General features: G+C 36.8%; 1 protein-coding gene across 1 annotated transcript in view; it reads left to right on the top strand.

The window, feature by feature from the left end:
• The window catches only part of LOC150104721 (circadian locomoter output cycles protein kaput-like), a 237164-nt gene that overhangs the window by 114487 nt on the left and 103815 nt on the right, over positions 1 to 18862 (top strand). The window contains exon 5 of the mRNA XM_090395307.1: positions 15924 to 16013. Within this exon, the coding sequence (XP_090251433.1) occupies positions 15924 to 16013 (90 nt within the window). The remainder of the gene's footprint in view (positions 1 to 15923; positions 16014 to 18862) is intronic.

Raw genomic sequence — 18862 nt, 5'->3', positions numbered from 1 at the left:
CACCTAGCTGGATCTGTCTTCTCCTTCTTCTACTTTGAGGAAGATCCACTTACTTTAATCTTTCCTATATTGCCTTATCAGCCAGCTCTTCTTATTTTATTATCCTTATGCTATTAGAGTACTCGAGGCCCATGGGGTCTTTTCATTTCTGGCCTTACAACTATGCCCTCTCTATAAACCTTACTATAATTCTTCTATAATCTACTCTTTCCCCTTCAATATACCCTATTCCTCTTATGGGTTTAAATTCGGAAGAAGGCTAGTTCAGAAGCCTTAAGGTAGCAGCCCTACCACTGAACTATTCCATCATCAGGCTAGTCCCCTGATATGGAGAACATAATCCTACTTGTAAGCTGACAGAAAAAGATAATCGGATTGAATCTATGGGAAAAGACCCTTGAATGGAAAAGGTAAAACAAAAATGGAAACGACAAAATATAATACACATAGCAAACTGGAATGTAATAGGAATAGCATATAAAGAAATAGAATTAGACCAGTTATTAATAGCAGTAATCACTGAAACAAAAAAGAAATTAAAGGGAACTATGAGAACCGAAAATATTAATGTGATATACAGTGGAGTCGACAGAGACCAAAGAGCACAAGCAGGAGTCATGATTTGGATTCATAACTCCCTTTCAAAACAGTTAAAACATTATAAATTGTGGAATGAAAGAATAATAGAAGTTAGAATAAAAATAGATACAGGCTACTTGACAATAATTGGTTTATATGCCCAAGAAAAAGGAAGAGAACAGGATAATATTGATTTTTATAATCAGCTACAAAACATATATAATAAAATAAATAAAAATTATTACATAATTTTAGCAGGAGACTTAAATGCAAGAATTGGAAACACGAAAATTAATAATAATATAGGAATACATGGAGAACATGCTCTAAACAGGAATGGTAAAAAATTGATTGACTTTGTAGTTTATAATAACCTAAAAATAATGAATTCCTTCTATAAACATAAAGACATACATAAATATACTTGGGCAGCAAGAGGATGGAAATCAATATTAGATTACTTCATATTAAATGAAAAGACATCACAATTTTCACTAGATGTTAGAGTTCACAAAGGATATAAAATAAGCAGTGACCACTTCCTTGTTAAAATAAAATTAAGATTACCACCTAAATGGCTACAGGTAACAAGAACAGAAAGAAAAATTGAAATATTTGTTTATAAAACTAGACTAATGAATGACACAAATGTACAATGGCTATATGAACAAAGAATTAACCAATATCTAGATAAAATAAAACAAAATGAAGAAATAGAGTGGCTTAATATAAAAACGATACTAAATGCAGCAGCAAATGAAAGCTTAGGAAAGACCAAAAAATTCAATAAAAGAAAAAAACTGAAGATCTGGGATGATACAATCAAAGAAATAATCAAAAAGAAAAAAGAATCCTATCACAAATGGTTAAGCAGTAAAAGATTAGAAGATGAAATAGAATATAAAAGAATAAGAGCCATAGCTAAAAGAGAAGTCAGAAGCTTTGCCCACCTTTGCTGTGAGTTGCGCTGGTTTGTGTTGTGTGCTTTGGCTTGCGCTGGTGTTCTCCGATACTTTTGTGGTTTACTGTATTTGGCGGGAGACTCTTTGATTCCGATCTTTGTGTTTCTTGTTTGGTTTTGAAGCAGTGTGGGATTTGATGTCCCCTTAATTTAAATAATGTTACATTACCGAAATTAAGTCTATTCACTCTTTATATTTAAGTATGTCATTGTTGTTTATATAATTTAAAAAAAAAAACGATTTTGGAACATAACCCTACTTTTTCTATGTGATTTGAGACTCGCATAATGTGGCATTTCTGTGGAACCTAACAACCACATTATACGAAGGTTACCTGTACATAGTTTTAAATGGTCAGTAATTCATTATTCCACTAATCAGACTTCAGTCACACCTCTCATTCCCTGAATGATAACAAGAGCAAGTGTGAATTTCAAAACCAGCATTCACCCGTGACATTTGAAAGTAATAATGCGGATTATGAGATGCTAGGGCAGAAAGAAATTGCACGTTTACACAGACTCCTTCACAACAAAATGTGAGCTCGATCACCTGACGGAACGATTGGCATGTGGTACAGAAGGACGGAGAATGAAAGAAAGGGGTGAATGGGAACAGCATAAAAATGGGAGAAAACAGATAGGTTGTATGGGGATTAGATGATAACAGGTATGCTTAAGGAGAAAGTGACAAAAGCATGTTTTCCAGGTGTGAAGATAAAGGTTGTTAGTGACGCTGTAATTATGCAGAAGAATGAAGTGAATGAGTAGTTTTGGCAGGCACAAATGATATGAAAGGTGAGAAATTCGTAATGGGAGAAGATATGAAAGAGTTGTTAGTGGAAGCAAAAATGAAGAGTAAGAAAGTAAAGATTGTGAGCCTGCTGCTTTGGTATGATACAGAACTGAGAAAGGCCATGATTGTTAATGAGAAGATTGTGCAGGAGGAATGGCATGCAGTTTATTGATGTACGGAGTTAATTTGGTGGATAAAAGGACTTATATATGCCCTATGGACTACATTTAACTGGTTTTGGAGTTAGATGTTTGGAGAAAGTGTTGTTTAGTGAAGGTGTGGTTGTGCAAAACCAGCGAAACTAGAGATATTAGGGAGGATGAAATCGAGCATATGTCTCCTGTGATAAATGAGCATGTGTACAGTAATGATTATGCAATGCCAAATGGAATTTCACATGTTTCAATTTGAATGTATTGGTAATGACATTACATAAAGGTAACTATAGGTACAAAGGGATGTTGAAATGCATGTACATGAATGCCAGAAATATCAGAAAGAAGGAGAGGAGTTTTCTGGTATTGGTCTGCTCAGCTTGGCCAAAAATTCTAGGCTTCAGTGAGACTTGCTTGACAAAATACGATATAGTTACAGGGATAAAAAGAGTATTGTGTTTTCCGGGTGGATAGAGGGAATAGGATAGGAGGTGGGGGTATTGCTGATGATATCTGAAGACCTACAACCAACTAAATTAGAAGTTAAAGAGGAATTTAGGTTTTGGGGAGAAGGTTCATTTGAGGCTATCTGGTGTGAGAGAGGGTAATAGGACAAAATATATTGTCCTATATTTTTGATTGGTTGCTGCTTTGGACCAGGGTGTCCACAGGAAGATGTAGATGCCATTTATTGGCAGATTAGTGCAAGCTGAGCAATTATTAAGGAGGACCTCAACTCTGAAGACATAAACTGGAGAGAGAGAAAGGAAAAGGACACGGCAAGATGGAAGTGGAATTTGTACAGTTACTAAGGGATAATCACCTGAACCAGCATGTCACAGAGAGGACCAAGGCTTAAAGTGTTGAATCTGGTAATAGCAACAGAAGATTTATTATTATTATGTGACACCTCCTGGGAGTCCAAAGACTCATCGAGGGAGAGTGTACCAACAGCATCGAACAATTAAACCCTTCCAACTACTAACTGCACTCAAGCTTGCATAACTTTTTGCGTGAGCCATTAGTAGCAGAGGCTCTACCATTCGACCAACCTTTTCAGGCAAATCCATAATCAAGGTAGACACTTGGCCTCTAATTGGGGAGTGACCATGCAGTCTTGTTTTGGGAAGTTGCTAAACGTGGAATTCTCCGTCAGGAAAGTGTTAATGTTGAACTATAAAGCTGGTACTTATGATAGACTTAGGAGGCAAATTGGAGCAGTGTCATGGCTTGAGAAGCTAGACGGAAAGAATGTCAGTAGTTCATAGGAAGTGTTCAGAGAGAAGCAGCATCAAACTGCATACCCAACATCAGGAGAATAAACAAGTGGGGATTAAATGGATGAGCAGAGATATATAGCAAGAACTGCAAAAAAAAAAAAAAATGTGGAGGGAATAAAAAGGAAAACATGATCAGCATACTCATGAGCAGTTGCAAGTGCAAAGTGTAAACAAGAAGAATGAGTAGTATGGTAAGAACGATCAAATCAGACTATGAGAGAAAATTAGCTAAGCAGACCAAAAGTAAATTCATAGGAGTTTTTTCATTATTTAGCAAGTAAGAGCAAAATGACTGAAAGAGGTTTGATGGTAGGAAGGTAACAGAAGCAAAAGAAATAGTTGATTTGCTGAGTGACCACTTTGCCAAGATGTATCATCCAGGTGGAGATTTTGCAGTTGGTGATATGGTAGAGCCTCATGTCAGAATTGAGCTAGATGAACAGGAGGAGTTCATCATAATGAAAAATATCAATGTGAATACAGCAGTGGGACTGGATGGCATGTAAGCCCAAGTACTATGTGAATTTGCAAGAGAATTGGCATTATTCCCTGATGAAGTTATTCGATCTAAGTCTCAGCTCTGGAAAGGTTCCAAGGGTGGAAAGAGGGTAAGATAGTTCCATTACATAAAGGTGGTTCCAAGACAGATGTCGCAATTTACAGGCCAATCAATATCTCAAGAGTAGTGTTTAAAGTATTGGAAAAGTTGGTTAAAGGTGAAATCTAACAATGGGTGGATAGGGATATGATACTCTATAGTAGGCAGCACAACTTTTTAAAGGGTAGGCCCTGCCTAAGTAATTTACTCACATTTTATAATAGAGTGACAGCAAAGTTAGATAAGGGAAATGGTTACATCATGAAACTCATGGATTTTGCAAGACATTTGATAGAATACCACATGGAAAACTATTGCACAAGTTGGGGCATATGAGAATGGATATGAGGCACTGGTAGTATGGATAAGGAAAGGGAATGCAGGAAAAGGAAAGTCACTAGTGGAGTGCCTCAGGGGTCTGTGTTTTAGGGCCATTACTGTTTAACTTGCATATTAATGATATTGGTGAAGATTTGGGTGGAGATATTCAGTTGTTTGCAGATGATGCAAAGTTGGGACGAACCATAAAGAGTAGTGAAGATGTTGTGGCCTTACAAGAAGACTTGAATAAATTGAGTGATTGGGCACGGAAATGGGGATGTGAGCTCAATGTTGCGAAATGTAAGGTTTTAAAATTTAGAAAACAAAGATGGGATGCAGAATTTATGCTTGGTAAGAATATGTTGTTGGAGGTAGAGGAAATAAGAGATCTGGGGGTGATAGTGGATAAGGATCTAAAATTTAGGGAACACATCGCCAAAATTGTGAAGAAAACACAAAGGCTTCTGGGAATGATGCGGAGGACACTGACATGTAGAAGTAGGGAGATTCTTGTTCCGTTGTATAAGGCTTTGATTAGGCCACACATGGACTACTGTGCCCAGATTTGGTCACTGGGTTTTCAGAAGGATGAAGAGATGTTGGAAAGGGTCTAAAGGAGACTGACTAAGGTAGTTTCTGACCTCTTTAATGTCGAGTATGAGGAAAGATTGAGAAGATGTAATTTGCAGAATCTGGTGGACAGGAGGAAGAGGGGAGATATGATAGAGACCTACATGTTGGTAAGGGGTTGTTATAGGATCAATGGTGGAGAAGTTCTACAGAGAATAGTGGGAGATCAGAGAGAAGCAGAGGTCATCCCTGGAAACTGTATAAAGAGGGTATGAGTAGGGGGGAGAGAGAGAGGCGGTTTTTTTTTCGTGCAGAGTTGTGAATGATTGGGAATGCCTTGCCTGAGAGTGTGGTGTCTGCGAGGAGTTTGAGTGTGTTTAAGACATGGTATGATGAGCTGTGTGTGTGTGTGATAAAAGGATCTCCCAGATGAGTCTTTGACTCCATGAGGTCTTGGGATTGTAATAATAATAATAATTTTTTTTTTTTTTTCATGTATTTTACTTCACATGCTTCAGGAATTGGAAAGACATCAAATTTCAAATAAGACACGAATTTTACATTGACATAATTTTACTCTTAAATTATGTCAGTGTAAACTCAAAATCAAGATTCTGCTTCTTCACCTGATTTGCCTTTTGAAGAAATACAACACTAATCAAAAAGTACTTGTCAGAGAAATGGCTAGAATTTTGTTTTCTAGCATTTCATTTCTTTCTTTCACCCTTTACTCAGTACACTTGGGATAGTGGATTAAGTTATTATCATCATTATTATTATTAAGAGAGACCTCCAGGGAGTCTGGGACTCATCCAGAGAGGCTACATACTACACACACCAGGTATTATTCATACTGATTGCACACAAAACATACCATGGCAATCCTTCCAATCATACACCATTCTATGAGAGAAAAATAGAGATCTCACTCTCTTCTTAGCAGCATTCATTCTCAGCTTCCAAGGAGGATGTTTTCTTGTCCTTTCCCCATCCTTCATAAAATAAAAAAAAATGCTATAAACTGAAATCCTGTATGACCCTTTCAGAAGTTTGTAAGTCTCAATCATATCGCTCCTCTTTCACCTGTTTGCCAGCATCTGCAGGCTACAAATTCTCAATATGTCTTCATGATATCATTTTCATTTCAAGACTATCCTGATATCATTTTTAACACTTTCCTTTGTACCCTCTCCAACATATCAGATTCACAATGGGAACCAGGAGACCAGACCTGCGCACAATAGTCCAAGTGAGGTTTTATCAAGGCCTTGTAAAGAGGCAAAATGACATCCGTAAGTTTTTATTTAAGCATTTAAGTTTTTATTTATTTTTTTTATTATAGATGTGAAGAAAGGTTTTTTTCAAGATTTTCATGAATATTGTTACAGCCAAATGTCTGATTCTGATTAATCAGTGTATTTGTCTTTATAATTGCTTTTTACTGTTCAAGATGCTATATAATCATCACAATTTTGTCCTCTTTCATCTCTTTTGGAATTTGGGCCAATCTAAGACTGATATTAAAGATTTATTTTGGTGGTGCTGTTAGCATCCTGGAACATTCCCTCAACACGCATATTGATATGCCATCAAGTCCTACAGTCTCATTGGTTCCTCCTTCCCTCTCTGCTCTCAAGTTACTTTCACGAGGATGAAATACCTTTTATGAATTGCTCATTTAACATCTAGTATACCCTTCTCAGTAGTTATCATTTTCTGCCATTTTCTCCTAACAGTATTCATCCTTCCATAATCATTCTTTCTTCTACTGACCACGTATCAAAAATACCTCCCCAGGATTTCTTTTGGCCTCATTAGCCAACTGTTGCCCATACTGCACTTTGCTACCCTTACCAAGTGGGTCACCTTTCTTGCTTGCTTCTTTGTTCTACTTATGCAACTGACTGTTATCATTTATCTTGTGTTGCCTCCATAATGCCTTCTTCTTCCAAATTGCATTCTTCATCTCTTCATTCATCCATTTCACACCTATCTTATTTAACCTCCTGACCTTCGGAATGCATTCAGACATGGCTTCTGCCAGACAGTTCTCAAGTCTCAAAACAGGTCTCAAGCATTATTCATTTCCTTTCCATCCAAATTCCTCATTCCATGATATAGCTGCAAGCCGCCTCTGGGTTTGTCATAATCACCAGCGTTATAGTTTCACATGGATCCTTTTTTCACAGAAGTCCTGATATGGCCCAAGTAATTACTTCATGATCAATTTTGCCAACTGGAGGGAGATTTTACATCTCATTTACAATAACATCCACTGATGTGATAATCAAATCCAAGACCCTTAATCCCTGTGTTCCTCAAAAATTCAAGAAATTCATTTTCTTTGTCCTCAGATGCTGTATCTATATTCCAGTCTATATTATCACAATTAAAATCATTCATAATGATTACTCTTTTCTTATTAGCCAGATCAATTTGCCTTTATATTTCCTTCTTACTGTTCTCCACCTTACCAGGTCTGTAGCAATAGCCAACTAGATATTTCATTCTATCCACCTCGCACCACACTGCTTCAGACCACTGCCACTATTTGCTCCTATAATCTCTACTACTACTATTATCACCACCACCAACAGCATTCATCCTCCTCTCTGCTCTATTTTCATGAAAAAGATCATATCTATCTATCTATCTCTATTCTTGTCAGGATGTCATCCTCATCCCACCATGTCTCATTTCTTCCAACAGTTTTTGGGTAAATAAAATCTGTTAATGCTACAATTTAATTTCCTTTATTTTGAATACTTCTGGCATTTTTAAACATCAAACTAGCTTATTTCTCATCCTGTAATGAGTCACCAATTCCACTTCTGGATGAGACTCTTCAATACCCTCTTCCTTCCCTACCACTCTTCTCTGTCACCACTGATCTTACAGACCTGTTTGTTTCTTTAGCATTCCTGGTCATCTCAGTCCTTTCTGGTACACTTGCACATCTGCTCCTGTATCTGTCATCCACTCTTCATGCAGCTCCTTCACCTCATGTTTCCCCTTTTGTATTCTGTTCTCTCTCATTCTCTTCATTCATAACCATTACCTCTTCACAAGCTCTCCTACTCTACTTCCCTTTTTCTCTTATTCTGGTCTTCTACATTAGCTTTACTATCTCTTGCTTCCTCAAGTGTTTCATTCCTTCAGTCATTACTCTCTCTTGCAGTAACAGATTCTTCAGCTGACTTAAACCAGTGTGTAGAGGCTTAAGTGCTGTGAGGACATCTTGTTGGAGGCTTAATGGATTGTATACAGCACTCAGAAAGGATTAAAACACAATTTAATTCTTTCTATATTTCGTCTGAGTCAATGAAACATCTTCAGAGATTACAAAAAAACTAATGTAACAGTACTAAGCCCAACCACGTGTCTGACACTAAAGTCCTATCTAGGTGGAGAGCACCCTCTAGGAGCAGTTGTAGGTGGCCTGGAATGTAAAGTGGGACCTCTGGTGATAAGCGTTTCCCAAATCTTAGGAAGCTGAATGCAGCCATTATTGTTAAGATTTGGTTGATTCCTGAGAGCTGCTGCTGAGTCCAAGAATAGTCTCTCCTTTTTGAATTTGCTGTAGTGGAGCATGGTGGTTTTTTTCCATGAGATCCTATAGGTTGACCATATCCAAGACATGGTCAGCCAGGCCTGACTGACCATAGTTGTGATTGCAGATGTATGATTTATGTTCCTCCAGGCGGATAGTAGCTGATCTGCCTGTCTGTCCAGAGTATGCCAGTTTACAGGAACAGGGTACGTTATAGACTCCAGGCATTGAGAGAGGAGGGAGCTGATCTTTGTAGAGCAGATAAGGGTAGCAAGTTTGTGATGGGGATTAAATGCTTTGTGTAGGTTTTACTTTTTTAAAATCTTGGCTATTTTTTTGGATGTGCCATGGATGTAGGGTATGGTGACAGCATTTCTAAACTCTTTCTGAAGAGAAGACCGGGGAATGGGGGGGGGGACCTGATTATTTTTTTTAATACTGTGATCGCTGTAGCCATTGGAGAGGAAAGTGTTGCGTATGTGGTCAAGCTCAGTTGTAAGGGCGATTCCACTAGAACAAAGATTGTGGGCTTTCTTGGTAAGAGTTTTAATAGCCATATTGTTGAGCGGGGTGGTAGTGGGAGAGTTTGTGAATGTATCTGCCTGTGTGCATGGGCTTTCTATATACAGTGAAGGAAAGCATACCATTGGGAAGGTGTGTAACTAAGGTGTCTAGGAAGGGTAAACAATTGTTCTTTGCCTTTTCCATCGTAAACTCGATTCTTGAGTGTAGGCTGTTGAGGTGACCGAAGAAGGAGTCTAATGTGTCTGGGCCATGAGGCCAAATAGAGAACACATCATCTACATATCTTAGCCAAATAGAAGGTTTGAGAGGGGCTGAGTCTATGGCTCGTTTTTCAAAATCTTCCATATAAAATTTGGCAAGAGGCGGTGAGAGGTGGGGGGGGGGAAACCCATGGTGGTTCCCTCTATCTACTTGTAGATTTTGTTCTTCCAAGAAAAATAACCAGAATTAATGGCAAAGGAAAAGAGATCTAAGATCCCAGAAGGAAAAACGTTTTTTAAGAGTGTTAAAGTATCAATTAAGGGAATATTGGACAATGAGGAGATGTCAAAGCTTACTGATACGTTTATGTTATTTAAGGTTAAATTTTCTATTAAGGTTTTGAAATGGGTAGAGTTTTTTATATGGGATGTGGAAAGTCCAATGAGGGGGGGGGGTCAGAGAGTTGGCCAGCTGTTTTGACAGTTTGTAGCAAGGTGTGTTAGTGGCATCAACTATAGGTCTTAGTGGGGAATTGGGTTTGTGGATTTTTGGTAAACAGTATATTCGGGGGGGGGGGGGGGAGAACAGAAAGGTTTGAGTATTTTTGTGATTTCCAGGGGCCAGAGAAGACACTTTTTTAAGTAAGTTTTTTTAACTTGCATTTTTGTGGGGTCATGTTCCAGTGGGGTGTAGGTAGAGTGATCTCGGAGGATAATCTCCATTTTTCGATTGTATTCCGTGGCATTAAGAACGACTGTGGCATTACCCTTATCAGCTCTGGTGATGACTATACTTTTTTCTTTTCGTAATTTCATCAGAGCAGTGCATTGAGCGGATGATAAATTACTTTTTGGAGGTGAAGACTGGGTGAGGATGTTGGTGACGTTAAGTCTGATGTTATTTGCTATCTCCGGCACTAAGCGACAGATCCCGCGTTCGACATTGAACATCACATTAAGCACCAGTACTTCTTTCGGAGTGACTGCGAAATTGTGGCCAAGGCTTAGGGCACTGACTGCATCGTCGTTGAGCCTTTTGGATGATAAGTTAACTACTGTGTCGAGCGGTTGAATTTGCAGTTGTAGCTTGGCTTTACAAAGGTTGTTAAATTTCTTGATATGCTTATTTTTTATTTTTTGAAATTCTTTCTGTGCGGAAGCTTCCGAGATGCCAAAGAGAACAGACCAAAGTTCAGGGTTAAGTACAGCAGAGAGCTCCGATTTTCAAGAGCTAATGGCGGCGTTTGTCATGGAGAGGGTGGCACGAGTAGTGGCAATTTGTTCCCTCAGTAGTGCCAAGCTGGTGCAGTTATATATGCAGAGGGCTTTTTTAGAGTGGAAGTTGATCTTTAGCTTAACACAGTTCGCTATTACTCTTGTATCCCGACATCTTTTTAAAAAGGCCAGCCTATTTAGTTGCTTAGATAGTCATAGTTTTGACTTACCGTATTGTCTGAATTTGCGGGCTATATCTTCTCCATGAATGATTAGAATCCATGTATAGAGGCTTAATTGCTGTGAGGACATCAAGTTGGAGGCTTAATGGATTGTATACAGCACTCAGAAAGGATTAAAACAGAATTTAATTCTTCCCATATTTCATCTCAGTCAATGAGACATCTTCAGGGATTACAAAAAAAACTTATGTAACATATATACAAATAACAAACAAAAGTACAACCTACACACAGCATTTAAGCCCCACCACAAACTTGCTATCCTTATCCGCTCTACAAAAAGATCAGCTCCCTCCTCTCTTAGTGCCTGGAGTCTATAAAGTACCCCGTTCCTCTAAACTGGCATACTTTGGACAGACAGGCAGATCAGCTATTATCCGTCTGGAGGAACATAAGTCATACATCTGCAACCACGACTATGGTCAGTCAGGCCTGCTTGACCATGTTTTGGATACAATCCACAGGATCTCATGGAAAAAAACTACCATGTTTTTTTCCATAAATAGTCTCTCTTTTTTGAATTTGCTGTGGTGGAACAAATTCAGAAAAGAGAGACTATTCTTAGAATCAGCAGCAGCTCTCAGGAATCAACCAAATCTTAACAAATATGGTTGCATTAAGCTTCCTAAGATTTAGAAAACACTTATCACCAGAGGTCCCACTTTACATTCCAGGCCACCTACAAACGCCCTTAGAGGGCGCTCCACCTAGATAAGACGTTAGTGTCACCCACGTGTTTGGGCTTAGTATTGTTTGTTATTTGTATATATGTTACATTAGTTTTTTTGTAATCTCTGAAGATGTCTCATTGACTGAGACGAAATATGGGCAGAATTGAATTCTGTTTTAATCCTTTCTGAGTGCTGTATACAATCCATTAAGCCTCCAACATGACTTAAACCAGATCTGTTTCAATATAGTCTATCTCTTTTACACATCTCCATCCATACCTCAAATTCATCCCACACATTCACAAAATGAATTTCTTTCTCCTCGCACAATTCTGCTAGCATAATCTTTACTTTGTGTCACAACTCATCACTATCATACCTGGGCAACACACTGACTACCTTTCCTACCAAACTTGACATTGTTAGCATTCAGAAATGTGTGAACAGAGCTAATCTCAGGTGCTTTGGTTACTTAAACAGAGTGGGAAAGGAAAGTTAGGAAAGCGGTATTTTTTTGCCAATTGTAGGAAAATGACCATAGTGAGACCAAGAGCTAGGTGGATTGATATAGTAAGAGGTCGCAACATATATTTAAATCAAAATTTGGAAATTTAAATAAGCCTGAATTTTTCATGTATATACCATCCAAGAAAGGATGTAAAGGAAGTGAGGTAAAGCGATTAGCCTTAGAAGACTTAAATATAAGATCTGACAATGGTGAGGTAATGAGATTAATTTGGACACAAATTGTCAATAGTAATGATGTAAACCGTGTACACCCACTCTGAGGTTACTTGTTAAGAATTTGATGATGATGCATAGAATTATCATTAAAAAAAGTGATAAATTAAGGGACCAAGAGAAATTTAATTTTCCTAAAGAAGCTTTCCAGAATAGCTTTGAAAAAAAAAAGATAGATAATTTTAAGAATTGTGCATTCAGAAATTACACTTGCTTTCATCCTTTATCTAAGTGTAAGCAAAATTTGTACATGAAGTAACTTCATGACTAGGCAACTTGTATATAGAGGCTAATGACTTTAGTTGCCTTAGTATCCCATAATACAATGCACATATCCTTACAGACATGTATAATGCTATGCATTATGGGAAGGGCCACTACCCAAACTGGTTTCAATCTTCGTTGAGGTCTCATCAGTGGGAGCCAGACCAAGAAGTGGTACTAAGGCAATTGAAGTAATGAAGACAGTCATATTTCCATATACAAGTAGCCAAAAGGTGTCACAACTTATTATTAACATACTCTGGATTAAAGATAGACGTTGAAAGTTTTTCCACTTGGTTATATTATAAATTAAAGATGCCAACAAATTATATTCTTGGCTTCATTTTTTATCCAAGTGTAAGCAAAGTTTGTACATGAAGTAACTTCATAGCTGGACAACTCATATATAGAGGCTAATGACTTCACATCAATTGCCTTAGTATCCCATAATGTAATGCACATATCCTTACAGGCATGTAAGGATATGTGCATATCCTTACATCAGGGTAGTGGCCCTACTCACAATGCTATGCATTGTGAGTAGGGCCACTACCCAGACCTCTCTCGACCTTTGTTGATTGTAAGTGAATAAGTGGGAGTAATGTTTTGATATCTAGTACAGGCGGCCTTCGGTTTACGATGGTTCAATTTATGCCAATAACGCCAGATGCCTGCGCATGCTTTCTTACTGTAGTGTGGTCTGACTGAGAAGTGACGCTAGCAGGCACTCTGGTGTTTGAGTGTTTACCAAGCTATATATATATGTATCAAACCTAGTTTTACTGTTGAATCTACCTAATTGTTCTATTTAATTTTTTTTACATACATACGTATTTAAATTGATAAAGTACGTAATTACATACCATGTCTAATAAAAGAAGTGCAGAAAACTTAGCAGAACTTCGTGTTAAGAAGGCGCAGAAATCAATCACACTTGAAAAGAAGATGGAGGTGATTCTAAGAATGGAAGATGGGCAGACACGTGCTAATGTCTGTAGAAGTATGAACTTACCTCTATTGACTGTTTACTACAATTATGAAAAAGGCAGATAGAATAAAACAGTCTGCGCAACAATCTATGGCTGTACTAAATGCAAAACATGTAAGTTATAGCAGGGGTAAACTTCATGAAAAAATGGAAAAATTATCATCATTACGGGTGGATGACTTGAATCAGAAAAACATTCCTCTGATGCAGGCTGTTATAACTGAGAAAGCAAAAACAATTTTTGAGGATATTAAAAAGCCATGGAGGCGAAGAAACATTTTTAGGAAGCAAAGGTTGGTTCATGAGATTTAAGTCTCGAAGTAAGTGCTATAGTGTCAAATTATGTGGTGAGGCGTCAAGTGCAGATGTTGCGGCGGCTGCTGCTTTTCCTAAAGAATTTCAAGACTGTTTAGAACAAGGAAGTTATCCTCCTGATATCATTTTTAATGTTGATGAGACTGGGCTCTACTGGAAAAAATTGCCATCATGCACCTTCATTTCCTGTGAAGAACGTTTCTGCTCCAGGTTTTAAAGCTGCAAAAGATAGACTTATGCTTTTGTTGGGTGCAAATGTCTCTGCAACTTTGAAGCTTAAACCAATGTTGATGTACCATTCACAGACACTACACGCTTTCAAGGGTCTAAAAGCCATGCTGCCAGTCTATTGGAAATGGAACAAGAAAGCTTGGGTTACACAAGACGTTTTTATAGATTGGTACACAAAGTATTTTTGTCCTACCATGTCTTGCTTTTGTCAAGAAAATGATTTGCCCACCAAGGCATTGCTTCTCTTGGATAATGCCCCTGGACATCCTCAAAACCTTGCTGAAGTAAGAACACCATTGGATGTCAAGGTTGTTTACATGCCCACAAACACAACATCGCTTTGCAACTGATGGATCAGGGGATTATATTAATCTTCAAAGCCTCCGTATAACATTTATGGAAATGGTAAGAGTCTTGGATACTTAAGGAAAAACTATTAAAGACTATTGGCAGTCATTCGATATTTTGAAGGGCATTAACAACATCAATGCAGCTTGGAACGAAGTGTCAGCAAAGTGTTTAAAAGGAGCATGGTGAAAACTTCTTCCAGCATTTATCCATGACTTTGAGGAATTAGAACAAGAGGAGAATGTTATTGAAGACATTACAGCTTGTGCAAGAGGTGGGATTGGACAATATTACAGCTGAAGATGTGACAGAAGTCTTAGAGAGCCATGATAAACCGCTTTCCAATGAAAAAAGAATTAGCCAAACAATTAAGTCAGCATCCAAAGGAGGAGAAAGAAAATGGAGGTCCTCTGAGAGATATAAAAACGGCCAATTTACAGTGTATCCTTGCAAGCATAGAGACATTGACTGATGAACTCTGCGAAATGGACCACGATTGGGAACAGAGTGCGAACATAAAAAGGAGTGTAATCGCATCTATTCGACTTTACACTGAACTCCTTAAAGAAAAAGAAAATCTTGGCAGTTAACACTGTATCCTTTTTAAAAAGAAATGCAGGTGATCCGAAACCACGAACTTCAACATAGAAATAAATAATATCTTTTCGAAGTTTCATATTTTTTGTATATAATTTTGTTTTGGTTTCGTTATTAATAATTTTATTTTAACAAATATATATGTATGTATTATCAAAGCTTTAAATATAATAATGTTACACATACTTCATGTGCATATTTTTTGACTGCACAGAACATAACTTTGTACCTCCCATTAAAATTGGATTCAGTTTATGCCCGTTTTCTTAAGAATGGAAGTGAGTTTCGGATAGTAATATTTACCCATGTTACGTTACAATTTATTTGTTTTTGTAATATTGATACCTTAATTACAAATTTGCTGTCACTTTCTCTGGATTTAAGTCTGGGCAATAATATAAGTTTTCAGTTTTGTATTTCACAGTAGAAATGGATATATGGTGCATGCTTTCCTGATGACAACATGTGCATCTCTGAATATCCTTTTGTCCATACCAAAAACCCTAGTATACAACTTATTTTTTTATTGCAGTCACTAGGAGTATTTGTATGTTGATATTAATATTTATGAAATTTGCCTTGGCATTATTTAATGTAATAATGTCATAGTTTTGCATGTCTTTTTTGCTTGTCCATCATATAGCATTCCAAATTCATACCACAGAATGCCCTTAGACTGACTATGCTTGTCAAAGTTTATCAGTAATTAAAGTATTTTCATAACATCATTCATGCATGTGTATTTATATTTGTTTGTATGCTTATATTTTCATTAGGCAGTGGATGGTTTTTTGTTGGTAACCACAAGCTTAGGAAAAATTATGTATATATCTCAATCTGTGGAAAGATTCCTTGCACATCAAAATGTAAGTATTATTTACTGTAAAATGTTGTGAATTTTTTTTGCTTGATGTGTTGCATAACCTTGTTAAAGTGTTTTGCATGCAATACTTTTTTTTTTCTTTTTTCTGATCCTTACCTGAAATTCATGTAAACATTTTGTTTTTAGTTTAATATTTTCATGTTATTGTTTTTCCACAACATACCTTACACATTTGAAAATCAATGCGTATTCACCATACTTCAGATTCCCCCTGTATGACTTAGGAAATTTAGTAGCAGTTGCTTTCAGGAATACTGGCTCTTGTTTTGATGTTTGCTTATGTGTTGAATAGCCTTCACTTTTTGTGTATGTTTGTTTATCTACAGTGAGTTAAATAATTTCACTTCTTTCTTCTCTTGACAGCAAAGTAATGTTGTAAACATTTGGAAAATAATCAGATAGAACTGAGATAAACATGTCTTTTTATATAAATATTATAAGTAATCAATATGAAACACAAGAAAGAAAATAAATTTCACTTTCAATTTCTGTGTTTTCACACACACACACACACACACAGAAATTTCAATTTATGTGTGTGTGTTACATCAGATAAACATGAAATATGCAGTTAACATTGCTTCCCATTCAATGGTTGTGTGTGTTGAATAACTTTAGATAAATATTGTATATGCAAATAACTGGCTTATGGTTTCAATTAGTAGCAAATTCTATTTGCATTTATTTGTTAGTTCCATTTTCAAAGAAAGGTGAATATGACCTAAACAGCTTAAGTATTGTGACTGATAACTAAAGATCTGTTACCATTCTTGAAACTGTAAGCAGGTAGATAAGAACACTGCATCTGAGCAGAATATCTGAGGCCCCTGTAACTTGGTCCATGTTGATGATGCCATTTGGTTGGAAAGACATGGTTTCAAATCCTGTTTAGGATAGAAAGAAATATCGTTCTTCACCTGAAGGTGAGCTTGTCATGCAGTGCTGTGAGGTTTTTTCTCTCATGGGAAGTCTTTTTTTTTAATTCTGCAAAACAGTCACTTGACCTCATAGTTTTAGGCCATAATTCCAGAAAACTGCAGCTCCAGCAGAATCTATTATTCGGGATCCTATCTTTCTGTTGGGGAGAGGGAGGGAGAATTACCTTTCTCTTCATGAGTGAAGCATCCCTTCAGAAGCATGACTTGGAATAGAATATATATATTCTATTCCCCCCCCCCTTAAAAATATTTTTTTGGAGGGGGGGAAATACAATAGAAGATCAAAAGAAAGCTTATCTGCACAAAGTTCTCCATAAATCTGGGGAACAAGTTTATTTTCTTTCCCCTAGATTAATTGGTAGAGAACAGATAACCTTAAAAGCACGGCATTTATTGGGAATAGTTTTTGCTCTCTCTGCATCAATAGAAATGATTCTCTGTTTATTTAGAAAAGATGCCATACCAGTAATGAACTGCCTACAGCATTTAAACTTGCAAAACTGTCTTAGTAGCAGCTGTACTCCCATATAAGATGAAGTAACTCATGACTTCTCTATGAAAGCTGTACTTCACATGAAGTGGCGCTTTCATAGTACCCATCTATAAAAAGGGAAATAAATAAAGAGAATATGAGATGTACAGAGGAATTTCTTTACATGTTTCAGGTAATATTTATGCAAGCATATTTGAGAAGAGGCTAACATAAATTTTGAAAGGGGAAACTTGGAGACAAGTTGGGGTCAAGCCAATTAGGAATTATCAGGATGAGATTTTCACTGTAAGAAAAATAGTTGAGAAGTCATGGGAATATATTAGTGATCCTTATATAAATTTTGTAGATCTGGAAAAGGCTATGACAAGGTGCCAAGAAGAAAAAAAAAGATTTGAATCTCTAATTGTAAAGATTCAAAACATTGCAATTAAATGGTATAAACAGGAGATTATGTAGGTGTAAAATCAGATGCAAGACAAGGGTATAAACTATCTTCACTGTAATTCATCTATATAGAGAGATTTTATTACGAAGGAAAGTTAAAGTGTTAAATCCAATACAAGTCTGCAGAATACCTTAAGTAAATTGAATAATTGCCATAACAAATTTTATATGAAAATCATGAATGAAAAGACTGAAAAAATAGACAAGTACATTGAAAACATCATCTGCATTCTGAATGGGAAACCTATAGAACATGTAAAACAATTCATCTGTTTAGATGCAATTTTTAGTGAAGATATCAAATTAAATATGGAAAGGGACAACAGAATAAGGAAAGCCTATATGGGAGTCAACTGAATAAATTCATATGGAATATGAATATAATGTCAAATTGCTGAACTAACTGTGTATACAAGACATTGTTAAATTATAATTTGTGGATCTGAAAGCTGGGTTAGAACAGTTGATCAGAGACTTGAGGCCACAGAATGAGAGTTATGAGAATTCATTCTTCCATCACTGGCAGAATAATTAAAAATGAGGATATTACGAACAACTAATCTCAGGTGGTATGGTCATTTAAACAGAATGTGGGAGGAAAGGTTAACAAAACAAGTATTTGATGCTAGGATGGCAGGAAAATGACTTACACAAAGATGATGATCTAGGTGGATTAATGTAGTTAGATTTGCCTTAGATGACCAGAATTCAGTATCTGACACCTTGGGAGTCCTGACAGATGTAAGACTAATTTTGGAGGAAAATTGCCTGTAGGAAGTTAGTAATGTAAACTTTTCATGCAACACTAATATAGTATCCTGTATACCTGTTGATGTGTATCAGGAATTTGATAAGAAAATTGGTATCAATTTTTTATTCACTTGCAGTCTTACGGCTTTAATTTAACATGTATTCAGTCATTGGGGTCAGTGCTTGATGACAGGGAGAAAAACCTCC

Source organism: Typopeltis vanoorti, chromosome 7, assembly GCF_054136105.1.
Source record: "Typopeltis vanoorti isolate ZY-2024b chromosome 7, IOZ_Tvanoo_1.0, whole genome shotgun sequence".
Taxonomy (NCBI): domain Eukaryota; kingdom Metazoa; phylum Arthropoda; class Arachnida; order Uropygi; family Thelyphonidae; genus Typopeltis; species Typopeltis vanoorti.
The sequence above is the reverse complement of the archived record's forward strand: the minus strand, read 5'-3'. Positions and strand labels throughout refer to the sequence as shown.